Consider the following 16,994-nt stretch of genomic DNA (forward strand, 5'->3'; position numbering starts at 1 on the left):
ATAATTAAATTAAAAAAGCTCCGATAAAAAAATAAAAACGTATTAGTTTTAAGAACGGAGTTGTAATTAGGTGAACGTTTCAGTGAATAAAAAATTGTTTAAAACCAACAAAAAACGATTGACTATAAAATGGGCTGCTGTGGATTCTTCATAAAGTGGCTGTTACATTTCTTCAATCTGCTAGCAGTGGTAAGCAGTGAATATTTACATATGAAGTATAAATCATGCGTACAAACAGACCCAACTATGTGAAAACAACTTCTGAGCTCAAAAGGACGCAGGAAGGACATATATAAAACTCCTCAAGTTTAGAATAATGGCCTACTGCTTTTGAAAATCGAAGGTCAAATAACCATGTTGTAATAAAACCCCATTTCGGCGATTTTTAGAATGATAAAAAAAAGTTTTTTATGGTGCCGAAACACTGTTATGTTAAACCTTTAAATACAAGGGTGGACTATTTTAACTTTTTTTGTGTGGCGAGGGAATCGTCTAATTTATACCATATAATAAGCACTTAAATTACACTGGACAACGCAACAAACAAAAAAATAGCAAAAGTTTTTAAAATGCATTTTGGTAGTTGTTTTACAAATTGAAGGGATAAAATATACCAAAAAATATTCGTCGTAAAATTCTACTTTAAATCTCTTAATTCACTAAAGCGCAAAATTCAACTTGAACACCAGAACTAGGTCAAAAACAAAAAATGTTTTTAAGAGCTAATTTTGTTAATGGGTGTTGAAAAAAAGTTGGGTTGCCAAAATTGTTTTAATTTTCTTTTTGTTACATATTTGTATATTTTTTTGTCTCCTCTTCCAGAATACATTGCAGGAACTATGACATTTGGGAAAAAGTTTCATTTTGTCGTACAGTGTAATAAAATGTTGTAAATTTTCAAGCAAATTGTACTGCACAAAAAAAAAACGTCATAAACCCAAAAACAGGCAGTGTTTAATTAAATTACCCATATAAAGAACTTTGCATGAATACTTCCTTTTGAGAACTTTCCTATCTAAGTTTGCCTTCCAGCGAAGTATTTCTGCATATATTTTTTCAGAAGTTTTTTTTAGCATCGCTCCAAAATCACGGCTATTACACGACTTTGCTTTCCTAAACTCTTCTGAATATCACCGCACAGTTTCTCAAAGTTGTAATTGAAGTTGGATGAATTTGCGAGCTATTGTGGTTATGAGGAAACTTAGCATTGCGGCTTGAAAGATCTACTGTGTCCCCATCATGCGTTCAGAGTATTTCTCTGATCTCAGCTTCCTCAATAAATTTTAGTATTTGCTCTATTTTATGGAGTTTTATTTCCTCCTCTGGTACAAATATGTTTATCCAGGTGCTTGCCCCGCTTATGGATCAGTGATGGGCACGATGCCAGCACATGTTTCATATTCCTCTCTACAGAACCTTCCAGTTCGATTGGAAGTCTACTTTTAAGTTACTAAGGTGATAATTCAATCTATCAATCAATCTGTCAAAATTCCGTTGATGATTCCAAAATTATACCTATTTAATTCCACACAGTCTTTAAATCAGTTTCGCTTAAAGCTACCTATAATTTTTTTGTCCCAGTATGATCTCTTTATCCTTCTTCTACTTCCTGAATAAAGGAATAGGAATTACCGTTTCCTATGCCACAAAAAAGCTCTAGGCCCATAAATGGGGGTTGCGTTCCTTTCTTATGCGGGTTAAGTCATAATCCAAATCTCTTTGACCTGAAGCCAACCGTTGCACAGTGGTCCGACCAGAAGGCGTTGGCGGACAAAATTCAAAAACTCATTTAATTAAGCTGAAAACATATATTTAGGGGTTTTAAGGATCAGTGATGACGAGCCTGACCTTAGTTTTAGCAAATTTTAAATTCATTGAATACTATAAATACATTTTTACTTCCGTAATTAGCTGGTGAGTTCATTTTTACATTTTTCACGACCCCAGAGAGTACCACGTGGAGGTTTACGGTAAGGTTATTCTCTCCTCATATTTTTTTTTGTTTTTAGATTTTTTTTATTTTTTATTTTTTTTTTTAATTTTTAAATTTTTTTTTATTTTTAATTTTTAATTTTTTTTTTTATTTTTAATTTTAAAATTTTTTTTTTGTTTTTTGGATATTTAGTTGTTTTTTTGTTTTTCATTTTTAATTTTTTTTTATGATTCAGAATACTCGGTTTCTGATGAGCTGTTTTCTGAGGCTGGATCATTTTTCAAATTTTTGAAAATGGTTTTGGCTTGTTTTTCGGAACCTTAGTTTTTGATATTATAACTATATCTGATGAACAAAGCAAAGCATTTAATAAATCTGTCATTGTTTTTTTAGTTGTCTCTTAATGCTGATGGGGTCTGTGATGTCTTTTTCTGTCTTTTACACAAAATTGCATAAGCCATATGTAACGTTTTGCCTGTGGGTAAATGCACAAGAGCTACATTATTTTTAATTTGCGCAACTTTGCGCAACAGGTTTCAGTTTGAGATCATAGCTGAAATATGTGGCTACATCACTCATGTTGAGTTCAAGTGGACCGGCGTGGACCACTCGAAAAAAATGATCTTTAAAAAAAATTTTTCGAAAAATTTTGAAATTTCAAAAAAAAAAAATGGATTTTGTACCACAACTTAAGAGAATTATTACTGTTTCCGTTAATATATTAAATTATCTTTTTTTCAATATTTGGTTAACAATCAAATGGTAATATTTATTTGCAGACATGAAAATGAAACTCTTGTATGAAGTACGATTTGCATACAATTTCATGTTTAAAGTCAAAAAACTACAATGAAACATTTTTTAAATTAAGTAATATTTTCAGGAAATCTACCTTGAATATTTAAGAAAACATCTGCATTATCAAATTTTTATTTCAAAAATGTTGAAAAATTGAATTTTGTCCGGCCGCCGGACCACTGTGCGTTGGCTGCTTGACTAACGCGTTTCGGGTTATTATCCTGCTGGAAGATTCATTTTACTTGTTAAAACATTTTATATTCAATGCAAGGTATCATAATTCTATTCAAAATAATCACTAAAGTGTATCAGGTCTGCACCATAATCCGAAAAGCATACCTAAACTAAAATTGTTGAATCTCCGTGTGCTTGTTGTGAATCCTGGCTGATACTTGGTGCACTTACCCGATAGTAATTATCTGGATTTTACTGTAATTTATTTTTTGATATTTAAATGATAGCATTTCCCATCAGTTATTTTGCTTTCTTCATACATACACACAGGCTAAAAAAATATTTTTTGATCGTCGATAGATCGCAGTCACTCCTTTGTAGAATTTTTATCGAAAAGCTTTTCCATCATAGTTGGACGCATACAAACATGCAAATTCGCGCCTAGATGTACTTAACATGGCTAGATAAAAAATACGTACCATATATAAATGCAAGTATGTACATATGTATGTATATGCAAATATGAATGTAATACATATATATCCAGGTAAATGAAACAAACAACACTTTTGTGAAAATTAACGATAACAAATTGGATGACTACCATCAATTTTTGACTCATTGCTTCCAATTTTGTTTTTAGGAATATAGAATTGTGTATATACCTATGTACACCCTTATGTATATAGAAATTTTTAAGTACAAGGAATTCAAGTTTCTATTTTAAATTGAAATGAAAGTTGGTTTTCTCGACAAAATCATTTGGGTTTTCTTTGTATGGAGTTTTAATTATTTTTATATCAACACGATTCCATGTTAAAGGATCCAAGTATTGTAGACTTCGTCCTAAATTTTTCTGAAAATTGGTTCATTTATAGGCTTGAGTACAGTAAGAAGTGAATCGCAACTGAAATTGAACCCATTATTGTTAATTGCAAATTTTCTACTTTGCCAATCAAGGCAGCCGATGTACAGAATCCAAAGGTGTGGCCAACATCAGACCGTTAGCCGGCGCTCACCCAGCTTGAAGGAATCAACTGATTTGCAGACCTAAGCGGGGTTATGATAGCGCTCATGCTACTTTGTTGTTGTCTAAACACTGATTGGACAAGCGTGCGAATACGTGTGAGATTAGCAGGCAGAATTCTGCTGCCGAATCCTCGACGACGAATCAGCCGAAGTTACTCGCACAATTTTGTTTCGTACAACAAAGTTCCCATTAAGAAAATGATCTAATAATCTTTTGCCTCCTTAAACCTGGAGATCTTATACAACTCATAATTCCAATATCTACGTTACTACCTATCGCTAACCATCTCGTCTTCCGAAAACTCTCTCCCTCTCAAAAGCTTCATGTTTCATTGATCCCGATTTACACACCGAGTTATCTGGAAGGGAGACACCGTAAATTTTCTTTTAATGTTTCATTCGCGGCCACACGAGCAAAATTGTTTTCGGCAACATTTGTTGCTTTTGACGTTTTCTTCTTTAAGTTTGACAATACGAATAAGCATAGAAACAAAAACCGCTCTCTCTTCCTCATCCGTCCTCTCCCACGAACAAAATGTTTCCCAGTGCAAATCGGGACTTGGCTGCTATTATTGCCAAAATTTCTTCACCATATAAGATACGAACAATGTGAGATTAGAAACTTATGTAGTGTACTTGCTTGTTGTACGGAAATGTGCTTACTCTCCTAATGTCTGCCCAGCCCGATGTACGCCTTGTTGGGATGAGTGATCCTTCACATAATTTTGGAAAGAAATTTTTCTCATGCGAGCGGATTATATTATATATTGAATTGCCTGTCGACACCACTTTCTATTTAGAAAATACAACGTCGTGGTAGTAAATCAGAAATTTATTGCATATACCGAATTCGTAAGGGAACTCCTCTTTTTCAACTCTTCCGTTCAATTTCGACTGTTCTGTGGCATACAAATTCCTGCGCTTTCAAATAACATTTCTTGCCTAATCTGAACATAACAGAGAGGTTGTTGTTATATAAACCACTCCTAACCGACATAGCTTCAAATGGTGCTCCTTTGAAGCTTTTAAGGGTTTTTTAGTGCGCATACTTCGAGGTGTGTTATTAAGACGGCCTATGGAAATTAGGTCAAAGTATTACCCCACCCAGTCTTAGCACAGTTATTGCCCTACTACTTCGTTCAACACAGAATGATTTGTTTGAGTTGAAGCATTGCGTTACTCAATGATTGAAGATAACAAAAACTGGTTCGTTATACTTTTTTAGTCTCAGAAGATGAGTGATTGTATTAAGATGGATTTTCAGCGCCTCCTCAAAGATGGGAATATTTAGTGTTATTTCATTCATGTTGCAAAACCTTCATTTTCATACATTTATTCCAATAAATTAAACAAGTATAGGCCTGTGAATTTAGATTTATTGCTATATAGTTACGCTCAACATATCTTTGGTGAAATAAAAATCCATACTCAAGTCACACGAATGCCAAGACTTACTATTTGATTGGTTTTGAGAAACGACAGATACTGGGGTAGATGGCGTTTGGTGCTCACTTAATTCCTCTACAGCAACGTTACCCTCGTTATTTAAAAGGACCAGCTTGTATATGCACTATCCGCAGCACATTGGACACTCTTTTTATAGTTTAATTTTTAATTTTAACTTAAAATAGCTCTTCGATTGTTGATATTTTTTCTCATGTTTCTAATGAAAATTTTTATTTCAGATCGTTTCTGTTCTGCTCATTATTCTTGGCAGTCTTATCTTGGATGCGTTGGGCGATTTGAAGTCAGTCAGTAATTTTGAAAATGCCAATATTATACCCATAATAGTTATAGTGTTGGGTGGTTCGATATTCATCGTATCATTACTTGCCTGCTGCGGTGCGATTAAGGAGATAAATTGGTGTATGATAATAGTAAGTGAGAAAGTTTTCTCATTTTTATATTTTCATTAGTGATCACGTCATACATATTTCCTTAACAAAAATGTGTTTTTCTTCCTCTTATTTCCTCTTTCTAGTACGCCATTTTAATGTTCGTACTGATGGGATTGCAGATCGCGCTTGTCGTTTGGGTTTTCTTGGAAAAAAATGAGTTCCTCAACACGATGGACTCAATTGTTCTTAACGCATACGATAACAGAAACAATGAGACCGATAACTCAATGAACACAATCCAGATTACAGTAAGCGATCTATTTTTAAGTAACCATTTGCAACAGTTTTAATATTTTTATTTTTTATTTTTTCTACTTTCATCAAATAGTTCAACTGTTGCGGCTACAATAACTACTCGGATTATAGTAGCTCAGGCATTCCCGCTTCTTGTTGTGGTTTTTCTGAAACGGATGCCCCATGCCCATCTTCCATTTACACCACCAGACAAGGCTGTAAGACGGTATTTTACAATTTCTGGATTGATAATTTGGGATTTGTACGATATGGTGGCATTGTAGTGATTGTCATCGAATTTTTGGCATTAGTATCAGCATGCGGAGTGGCAGCGTGCAGACGAAAATCATTTAACACAAATACGGCTTAAGGACCGAATTTGTGTTAAATAGTTTAGTCATAATATGTAGTACAAAAGTTAAAGTAAAGTTGACTAATAATGAGTTGGTTAAACAATAGAACAAAAAAAAATCTTCACAACGAATATAAAATCAGTATTAACATTCACACATATGTATGCACACATTTTACCCAGATATATTCCAACATGAAATCGGTATGAGCATAGGTAATTTTATTTCAGATAAAGTAAGCTGAATAAAATAATGCAGTCGCTTTGCAGTACGATTCGTTTTGAAAAGCAAAACTATAGAGTTTTTCATCTTTTTGAAATGAAACTTCTTAGGCGTCGATGGACGAGCGGGAATGGAGAGTAAAATTTCAAGGCCATGCAACGTTTTGGGCATTTTCGTTCAGCGAGAGAGAAAAAAGATATAACAGAGAGGAAAAAGAGAGAGAGAGCTATACCTTATATTTAGTTGATGATGAGTTTTTGTTGTACAGTACAATCGTTGGAACTGTTCGGCGCCGCCGCGACTATTTCAGACTGTTCAGCACTATGGCAATAAGAATGATAGCCGCTACGGCTGCGCCTATTAATGCATTTTGTTCTTGTAGTCGCTAGGCTTAGAATTTTAATTTTGGAAACATACGCATGTAGAGGCATAAAGTGAGTGTGTGCGGTTATATGTATGTAAATACACATATATATATGAATATGCATTGTTTTGCTTAGAATATAAACATCTACGTACATACATTGTCCCAACATATGTATTCGTATATGCATACATACATATGTATATGTAAACGCATAAGGTTTATATGAGATATTTGCATACATACAAATATTAGATACATGTTTGCATATGTTTGTCTATTTGCTCTTGATTTTTTTATAAATTTTGTCTATTTGTATTCTCTGCAAATGTTGCGAATTCATTAAGATATAGGTATATTCTTTCTCTCTATCAGCTAATAAAAACAATAAATGTACATAAATAAAACACACAAAAATTTGTCAAAATTATTTCTTGTTTCCATTATTTTATCATCATCAGAAGACTCCTCTGGAAACATAAAATGTACGCATCAAAATGCTCCATGACATTTTGGCATAGTTCGGGCTGTATATAATTTATAACTGTCATAATTTATTTTTTTCAGCTCTAGAACCCATGAGCTAGAAGCTCAGATCTATTGGTATACTTCTGGCGTAGCCCCAGAGAAAGAAAGCCAATCGTATCAAATCGCAAGATTTCGGCGGCCATTTGATATCGTTCTTTCGGGAGATATTGCGTCCTGGGAGTTTCGTTCGCAATAGACATTGTTTCATATACCGTGCGGCAAGCGGTTTCGTTCTGCTGAAACCACATTTTGTTCAAGCCTATGCCATCTAATTTGGGTCACAATTTCGAAGAAGCATGATCATTTTCGAAGAAGTACGGTCCGACAACTCCGCCCGACGATCGCACCAAGTCACAGAGTGTTAACAATGGGAGTCAACAAAGAGAAAATTCGGTACATTCCAAAGTTTTTCTTTGATAGAGGTGAAAATGCAAGCCAGGCCGAAATTGTGAAAGGTGTTTATAGGGCCGTCGATTTCGCATTTTTGATGTTAAAGATGCACCTAGCACAGGCAGGCCCAGAAATAATCGAAGTGGACTGGCATGTTAGTAGTCGTAGCATCGCCCAGGAGCTAAAGATCGATCATAAACGGTTTAAACCATTTTGAACCGGAAAATAAAAATAATTGAAAAATTTAAAATATTTTATCTTTTTTGTTCTCGAAAGAGTTTTCAAATTGACAAACTGCTAAAAAATAATTAATTTTAAAATATGGAATTTTTTTCGATCTATTGTACTCAGACTCACTTTTGAAATCGAACCATTCATGAAAAACCATGCGAATTCCTACAAGGTGATATTTGGAGAGCTATTGCCAAATTTTAGCTATAGAGAGAAAAGCGAAAGAAACTACAAATACTCTCACTTTGACAATCAGGTACCAAACAGCTGATCATCTGATTTGGTTTCACTGTGATTTCTGTGAGTTGCCTTCAGGCAGATTCTGGAATCCGAGTGACGCTGAATATGAAAATGAAATGAAGTGAAAAACGCATTATTTGTTAATTTTTCAACTCAAGGTTGAAATCAACTTTACAGCTGACAGCCGCCAGTTTAACTAAACCGAATAAGAAATTGTCGAAAAAAATTAGTGCATAAACCACATTTGTGTTTATTTTATTAGAAAATGAGAGACGAACATTCAAGATGTGCCAGAATTCGAGTCGGTGTACGCTGTTAGTACCATTATTTCAAGAAAAAAGTATAATAAGTTCATGTCCAACTACCGAGTCTACAAAAGTGCTTTTAATACGTTATGAGACGTTGTTGCTTCCGATTTAAAATAAATATCCATTTCTCTACAACTACAACTGGTGGCCACACTGGAAAATCACAACCCAAACACTAATCGGAAATTATACTGCATATAACTAGTTCCTAGGCGAGTTTTGTTAGCGGAACGGGCCGTAAAGTGCACCTCCTTCTGATTATGTGCTCTTTGAATGTGAGTAGTTCCAACTTCGCCCGATGCCATTCTCAAAGTTCAACGAACCCTAAAAAAATCGGGGCACAGGGTAAACAATTATGACATCATCGAAAAAAATAAAACAACCACTGATTCGGCTGTACTATTCTGGTGAATTGTCTGATGTTTTGTGTCTTGAGAATTTCTCAACGATCAAAGCTTGATTTGGGTTTGATTCAAAAGCTTTGCCAATGAAAAAGCTTTGAAGAAATCTTTGACTCGGAATTGCCCCGAATAGATCAACTAAAAGATCAACTAAATATCTATTTGAATCATTTGATTTCTAGTATGGTGAATGTTGTGCGCGAAGCTTAATGCAAAAATAGGTCGGCAGCTGTAGATTCTATGTTTCCGACGTTCTCTCCCTTTCATTTTTCAATGAAACAATTATATTCAAACAAATTCGTAATTAACCTGCTTTTATTTCCTAAAACTATGCCACATTTATGGATACGAGTATAACAACCTTCTGACTGGAAATAGGTTTAATTGGCTTATTGAGATAAGATTTGCTGGCCTGGAATAGCTGTGCGGCAGTTACTACTATATAAAAAAATGATTAGAATTCAAATGGCAGTAATGCGTATGAAGTTTGCTGGAAAGCGCACCTAGAAAAATCGAAAGAGAAAATTCGTAACCAAAAAAAAAAAAAAACAAACAGCACACACACCAGAGTAAAGAAGGGTAAAAAAATTCACTAACATTATTAAACAAAAAATGGATTGCGGCGGAGTACTTGTCAAATATGTGCTTTTCATATTCAACATACTTTTTGTAGTAAGTATTAAAAAGAAAATGGAAAAGTGTTGTGTTAAATACCTTAAATGTTGAAGTGAAAACATACAAAAGGAAATGAAATTAAAAACCTCTGATAAAGAAATGTTTTTTTTTTAATTTTTCGGCACCTATTATTGCTTAGCGGAACATTAAGTAATTGCAGTGATGTGCTTTCATAATTTTTATGCGAATTATTTTACAATGAATCACGGTGCTCTATTTGTATAAAATTTGCTTGAAGTTTAAAAAGCTTTTGCTCTATCACATATATGTACTTGAGTAATATGGCAGCCATTATCCTAAAACAGACAAATAACATTTGCAGTTCCATACCTACATATGTATAAAGCCGCAAACATGTGTCTTGAGCAAACAAATTAGAAAAACATAAACTCTTATCTGTATAAAAATAAATCTTACTTGTTCTATCGGCGGTAAGGCGATTCACTCTTATCATAAATGGTGACAAATTTACATAAAAATTAATTGAATCTATTTTTGTTGGTTTTGAGGGCATTCTGTTTTTTTGTTTTTGCAAAAAACTAAAGTGATACTTCGTACTAAGTATATGTAAATATGGTGATTTTTCAACTGCATATACAGGGTGGTTGATGTAGTTTTTATTGCGGTCTTGTTGGTGTGCATGATTCATTCAGCGTGTCAGCTCTGTCATAAATACATGGAACTTCAATTTCTTGAATTATCAGATTTTGAGTACGAAATAGGATTTGTTGACATCTCAAGGATGTTAAATGCTGACCCACTTCAAAGAGGTTTTCGTTCGCCAATGATGATAGGATGAAAAGGAATCGACGCTGTGACTAAAAGCAACAGTAAACAAGGTCCGGCACTCGAAGTATAACTAATTGAAAAGGCCATAAATTTAGTTTGGAAAATTACTTTTATTCAATTCAAAGTAAAAAAATTGTGAAAGTAATACAAAATTAAAAATCAATTTAATTTTACTCGATATGACAACCTTTTGCCTTGACTATGGCGTTGAGACGGTCCAGAAACGAATCGCAAGCTGCTCGAATGTTACTAGCAGGTATTTTGGCTCACTCGCGGACAATGGCTTTTCTCAGCGCCTCGAGACTGGTGAGTCTTTTAGTTCGGACCTTGCTCTCCAAAATGGCTCAAAGAGAATAATCCATCGGATTCGCGTTGGTGAATTTGAGCGCCATTGTGTGGACGTTATGTATAAGTTCGGAACGTTGTTTTTAGCCATTTTTAGCTTTTGAGATGGTGCCGAGTCCAGTTGAAACGTCCATGGCCTGCCACCGAAATGTTTGTCTGCCCTCGGCTTGGCTTCAAAGCAACCTCCAGTCTACTTTCCCGATAATATTCCGCATTTACCTTGAAGGCTCGATGAAAACGATTGGAGAGCGCCCATCTGCGGTTACGGCGACCCAAAACATTGCCTGTAGAGGGTGCTACCTCGCGGCGATGACTTAAATTCTCGTATGAACGGCCGTTCAAATAAACCCTCTCGTTTTGGGAGTTTACGAATTGCTCTATTTGAAAAATTTTCTCGTCAGAAAAGACAATGCTCGGACATTGACCGCTTTCGCCCAAGTCAAGCAACTCCTTCGCTCTCTTAAGTCTGACTGGTTGCTGTTTTGGTGTGAGATCATGAGCTTTTGGATCTTGTACGGCTTGACTTTGAGATCATTTCTCAGTATGCGGCAGATGCTACGGTGAGATATTTTCAGTTCTTTCGCCATTTCATAGCCACTCTTTAGGGGATTTTGCTCAAGTCGCTTCTTCACTTTTTGAACCATTTCACGCGACGTTACAGTATTTTGATGACCACCTCCATGACGTTTCGCGATGCAACCAGTATCATTGTAACGAGTAATGATGCGATAAATAAAACCTTTATTTACTTTAAGGTGATCGGGCTCACGAACAATCGCTCGTTTTGAGTTTCAAACTAAATACAAAGCAAATCACACTTTTACGTTTGAAATCCATTACTGATTTCCTTTTTTCGTGTTTACTCTCTGCAAAATGTTTCCGCGCACTTGTAAACAATACTCTGGACTGTCATTTCGACAACTAACAGACAGCTGATACCCGTGCATCAGCTGCACGAGCGGTCTGAAGTTGGTTACACTTCGAGTGCCGGACCCTGTCATTTATTTAACTACAATTTGGACACAGTGATATACGAGGATCGAACGGCAGTTCGGACTAGGTCGTTTCTCAGGCTAAGTTGAAAAGGTGCCACACGTAATATGAGATCACAACGGTAGGAGTTGGGAACTTCCCCTTCATAGAGGGAACTATAATGGCCGAAGTGTTGAGAGCTATTTTATTTTAGTCCGATCTTCTTCTGCAACATTTTCAGTCCAATTTAATTCACCTTGAAGACGGTAATGCAGATTTAGGAAAGACTCTTTTTAAAAAATAATAGGGAATTGAACGGCTGATAGGCTGACCAAAAGCGGTTGAAACCTCGTGTTTACCTCTCTCAGCTACTTTATGGTGTGCAGTATAATCTAAAACTTACGTTTTCATACAATCTCTTCTTAACACTAAGTAAAAGTTCTGATCTATGTGAGATCTCTGGTTACTAACATGTTAATTTTGGCATGACAAATAAGCCCTAAACAATCCGTAACTTTTTTATTAAATTTTTGAAAATACTTTGCTCAAGCAACACATAAATTCATTTTTTTCAGCAAACTGATAAAATTGACGATAACAGTTAAATACTTCCTTTCTACTACGTTGTGTATTAATTATGCCGTACTAGCCCCATGTATCTAATAAAAGTATTCAGTCATTTATAATACCGCGAATTTATCAGTGAAAAATGTTCAAATTATGGATACGAATACGTTAATGACGTCATTATAGTTAAATACTCGTGCTTAAATTTGGCCCAGTTTTTAATAATTAGGAGTTTTTAAAAAAATATACGATTTACGACCTACAGTTTGATGCCGCCTCCAAGCACCTCTGGATGGCAGATGGTTTCTATTTTTTTTTTTTTTGTTCAGATTTGTCATTGACTACCGAGGGGTGACAACAACTAGAAAAAACCTTTTTCTATCATTCTATTCCACAGATTCGAACCCGGGCCCTCTTATAAGATAAACACGCACGAGCCACGGTTCGGAACAAAAAAAAAACACATGGGCTGAAAAGTAGCGGGCCTATCCCTGACCCCTTTTTCAGTTAATAGTAACCTTAAAAAGACAGCTGTTAAAATTTCATGATATTCTATTCATTCGTTCGTGAGTTATTGTGCTAGGAGTAACGCTACTTTTGTTATTTTCAAAATAATGGATCAAAAAGAATTTCGTGTTTTAATTTTACACTGCTTTTGATGGGGAAAAATACCGTTCAAGCAAAGCAATGGCTTGAAAAGTGTTATGGGGACTCCACTCCATCAGAAAGAACTATAAAACGTGGTCGTAGAGACGCCAATGATGCACAATGCAAACAACGCTCAAATGAGGCGGTAACACCAGAAAACATAAAAAAAACTCCACAAAATCGTTTTTAATGATCGAAAAGTGAAGTTGCGTGAGTTAGCTGACATCGTAAAGACATAAAAAAAAAAAAAAAAAAAAAAAAAAAAAAAAAAAAAAAACGTGTTGGCATTATATTGCATGAGCATTTGACTATGAGAAAGCTCTGTTCAAAGTGGGTGCCGCGTTCTCTTCATCAAGACAGGGCACCGTGCCACAAGTTAATCAAAACAATGGCAAAACTACATGCATTGAACTTCGAATCGCTCCCACCCATCCACCGTATTCGCCAGATTTGACTCACAGCGACTACTGGCTGTTCACAGACCTAAAAAAAATGCTCACCGGTAAGAAATTTCGCTCGAATGAAGAAGTTGCCGCTGAAATCGAGGCTTATTTTGAGCAAAAGACAACTCGTTCTACAAAAGTGGTATTGAAAAGTTAGAGCGGCGCTAGAATGATTGTGTTGTTCTTGATGGAAATTACGTTGATGAATGAAATTAATTTTGAACATACAAAAAAAAAACGTGTTTTCATTGTTAGACCCGGGACTTTTCAGCCAATATGTTACATATGCACTTGTATATTTAAAATAACTTACTTACTTATGTGGCGTTACAACCGTGTGTCGGTTTCGCTAGCTGTTTCTGTCCTGCCTTCGTTGGTGCCAGTTGGAAATCTCGAGTGAAGACAGGTCCTGCAGCACATGGTCTTACCAACGGAGATGTGGTCTTCCTCTTCCACGCCTTCGCTCACGTCGTAAATTCGCCTTGCGGGAGCTACTTCTTTCATACGGGTCACATGTCCCTATATGACTCATACAACTCGCTGTTCTACCGTACGCGGTACTTCTCACTAACGCGAAGAGGGCCAAAGATCTTACGTAGAATTTTTCTCTCGAAGACTCCCAAAACTTTTTCATCCGCTATTGACCTCGTCCATGCGTCTGCGCCATATATTAGGATGGGATTGATGAGCGTTCTGTAGAGTGCCAGTTTGATCCTTCGCGAGAGAGCTCTATTTCTCAGTTGCTTACTGAGCTCAGAGTAACACCTGTTGGCAAGAGTTATTCTCCGTTTGATCTTCAGATTGGTGTCATTTCTGTTGTTAATACTGGTCCCAAGGTAGACAAAGATATCACTTTTTTAAATTTAATTTAAAATAACACTATTTTTAATTTAATTCAATTCTTTGATTATCGCTATAATGAGATCATCCTTCGTCAAATGCAACCTATTGGTGGCAAAGCGAAAGAGTATTCTTTTATAAATTTAAGGATTGTATTCACGTTAATAATTGTGACTTCTTCAATTAAATTTTTATTATTAACAGGTATGTGGCATATTGCTAATTGTCTTCGGTTCCATATTAGTATCGCACATCCAGCAAGTGGGTAGCGTGGCGCAAACAATGGAGGCCAACAGCATTCCCATTGCCATACTTGTTTTGGGCAGTGTGATATTTATTATCTCATTCTTAGGCTGTTGTGGAGCAATACGCGAAAATACATGTTGCACAATGACGGTAATTTTGGAATAAAAATCTTTTTACATGCATGCTTTTACTTAATATATATATATTATATACTCGTTCATTTCTATTCACAGTATTCCGTCTTCATGCTCGTACTTTTCCTGGCGCAAATAGCTTTAATAGTGCTGGTCTGGACACAACGTGTTAAGCTCCTCAATTATATGAATCAAGTTGTGTCTACGATTTGGAATCAACACAAAACTGATCCGAAAGTAATGGACGCTCTACAATTAACCGTAAGATTTGCGAACGCTACGGATTTATGGCGAGCATTTATTTATGATTTAATTTTCACGTATGTAGTTTAATTGCTGTGGCTTAAATGGCTCAACCGATTACACTTTCAATTTGGAGTCGATTCCGAATTCGTGCTGTGGTTCGAGTGCTGTATCTTGCAGTGTTTTAGATGCGCTGAAGAAGCCTGGTTGCAGTGCAGCATTCACTAACTTCTGGGATAAAAGCATTGATATAGTGCGTTATGCTGGACTCGGCGTTGCTGCTATTGAGGTAGGGGCTTGTAATTGATATCTTAACTACATATCTCAACTATATTTTTTTAATTTTATTTCTATATTTCTAGTTGGTTGCTTTCATCTTCGCTTGTTGCTTAGCCAACCAAGTACGCAACACAAGAAGGAGAGCGAACTACTAAAATTACAATGGCCGACAAAACGAGGGGTTATGTCTTCAAAGTCTTCAATAAGTAACTTTATATGTTGTTGCTACTTGTATAACTGACACAAACTTAAGTTTAAGACATTACTGCTTAAGTAAGGTGTTGGTGGAATTAATTTTTTGAAATCTTGTTCCTGTACAAAATCCTGTTTTAACGAAATACTTAAATAAAACCGATAAATTTTCGCGGAAGCGGAAATTATAACATTATATTTATGATCAATAACAAGAGTGCCTACAATTCATGGGTATTGTTTTGGGAACACTGTTGAATGGAACCGACCGGGTGTCTGCACTAGCTATGCATGTCCCGCGCAATAAGTACGAGGGGTGACTTTTATATGTCAGGATTAGAGAACAAAAACAAATTTTAATCATCGAAAATCACTTTATTGTTTTTCAAAATATTCTCTATGAAGATCTATACACTTTTGCATGCGTTTGGACTAATTGTCGAAGAACTCTTGCCACTCCGAATGAGGTACCTTCAAAATATGCGCTTCTGAATACCGCAACCGCTTCTTCAGGTGTCGAAAAACGTTGACCTCTCAGTTTGTTTTTTACGTACGGGACTAAAAAGAATTCATTCGGTGCCAAGTCAGGACTATACGGTGGATGACCCATTAATTCGATGTTTTGGGTGCTTAAAAATGCAGTTGTTTGAGCCGATGTGTGAGAGCTCGCATTGTCCTGGTGAAGAGTGATCCGTCTTTGGCGATTGGTTTTCCTAATTTCTTGGAAGATAACTGGCAAACAAATGGTTGTGTACCACTCAGAATTTACTGTTCTGCGTTGTTCTAGTGGTACGGTTGCAACATGAACAGTTTTTCCGAAAAAACAGGCGACCATTTGCTTGGAAGTGCTTCGTGCGCGAACAACTTTCGTTGGATTTGGCTCATCAGCACCCATACAGTTGACTGCTGTTTACTTTCGGGCTCATACGCGTAAATCCATGATTCATCACCTGTCACGATGTCATAGACGTGTTTCGAAGCCTCGCGATCGTATTTTTTGAGCATTTCCTTCGACCAATCGACACGAGCCTTTTTTTGAGCGATTGACAAATTGTGTGGGATCCAACGCGAACAAATTTTTTTGACAATCAAATGTTTATGCAATATTGAATGTAAGATGGTCCCACTAATGCCTAAGATTGTCTCAATCTCACGATAGGTCACATGACGATCTTGCAATTTCAGTTCGCGCACAGCATCAATGGTTTTCGGAACAACAACTGATTTTGGACGACCTTCACGAAATTCGTCTTGGAGTGAACTACGACCACAATTGAATTCACCATACCATCGATAAACACTGGTCCTTGATGGAGCTTCATCGCCAAAAAATGAATTAAGTTCATCCATGCAATGCTGCTGAGTTAATCCACGTCGAAAGTTGTAAAAAATAATGGCACGAAAATGTTCACGATTTAATTCCATTTTTGGACCGAGATGAATCTTTAAGTTACTGTAAATAACACAAATAGCGCTGGTATTTCAAAACGTTCTGAGTACGTAAAAGCCAAAAAATGT

General features: G+C 35.9%; 2 protein-coding genes across 2 annotated transcripts; both read left to right on the forward strand.

Annotated features, from left to right (window-relative positions):
- Positions 1-129: 129 nt before the first annotated feature.
- LOC129246342 (tetraspanin-3-like) lies at positions 130-6,457 on the forward strand. Its single transcript, XM_054885071.1, has 4 exons — positions 130-189; positions 5,620-5,811; positions 5,916-6,080; positions 6,161-6,457. Exons 1-4 carry the CDS (start codon positions 130-132, stop codon positions 6,434-6,436), a joined length of 693 nt encoding a protein of 230 aa, XP_054741046.1. The 3' UTR covers positions 6,437-6,457.
- Positions 6,458-9,646: 3,189 nt separating this feature from the next.
- Positions 9,647-15,691, forward strand: LOC129245201 (23 kDa integral membrane protein-like). Its single transcript, XM_054883232.1, has 5 exons — positions 9,647-9,775; positions 14,587-14,778; positions 14,862-15,023; positions 15,091-15,294; positions 15,368-15,691. Exons 1-5 carry the CDS (start codon positions 9,716-9,718, stop codon positions 15,437-15,439), a joined length of 690 nt encoding a protein of 229 aa, XP_054739207.1. The 5' UTR covers positions 9,647-9,715; the 3' UTR covers positions 15,440-15,691.
- The last annotated feature ends 1,303 nt before the right edge of the window (positions 15,692-16,994 follow it).

This window comes from Anastrepha obliqua, chromosome 4, assembly GCF_027943255.1.
Source record: "Anastrepha obliqua isolate idAnaObli1 chromosome 4, idAnaObli1_1.0, whole genome shotgun sequence".
In the NCBI taxonomy this organism is placed as follows: Eukaryota; Metazoa; Arthropoda; class Insecta; order Diptera; family Tephritidae; genus Anastrepha; species Anastrepha obliqua.

Excerpts from the sequence above, each read along its gene's own strand:
- LOC129246342 (XM_054885071.1), top strand. The coding sequence starts at position 130 with ATGGGCTGCTGTGGATTCTTCATAAAGTGGCTGTTACATTTCTTCAAT. Across the intron at positions 190-5,619 it reads TCTTCAATCTGCTAGCAGTG|ATCGTTTCTGTTCTGCTCAT; the intron begins GTAAGCAGTGAA and ends TTTTTATTTCAG. Across the intron at positions 5,812-5,915 it reads TAAATTGGTGTATGATAATA|TACGCCATTTTAATGTTCGT; the intron begins GTAAGTGAGAAA and ends TCCTCTTTCTAG.
- LOC129245201 (XM_054883232.1), top strand. The coding sequence starts at position 9,716 with ATGGATTGCGGCGGAGTACTTGTCAAATATGTGCTTTTCATATTCAAC. Across the intron at positions 14,779-14,861 it reads ATACATGTTGCACAATGACG|TATTCCGTCTTCATGCTCGT; the intron begins GTAATTTTGGAA and ends TTCTATTCACAG. Across the intron at positions 15,024-15,090 it reads TGGACGCTCTACAATTAACC|TTTAATTGCTGTGGCTTAAA; the intron begins GTAAGATTTGCG and ends TCACGTATGTAG.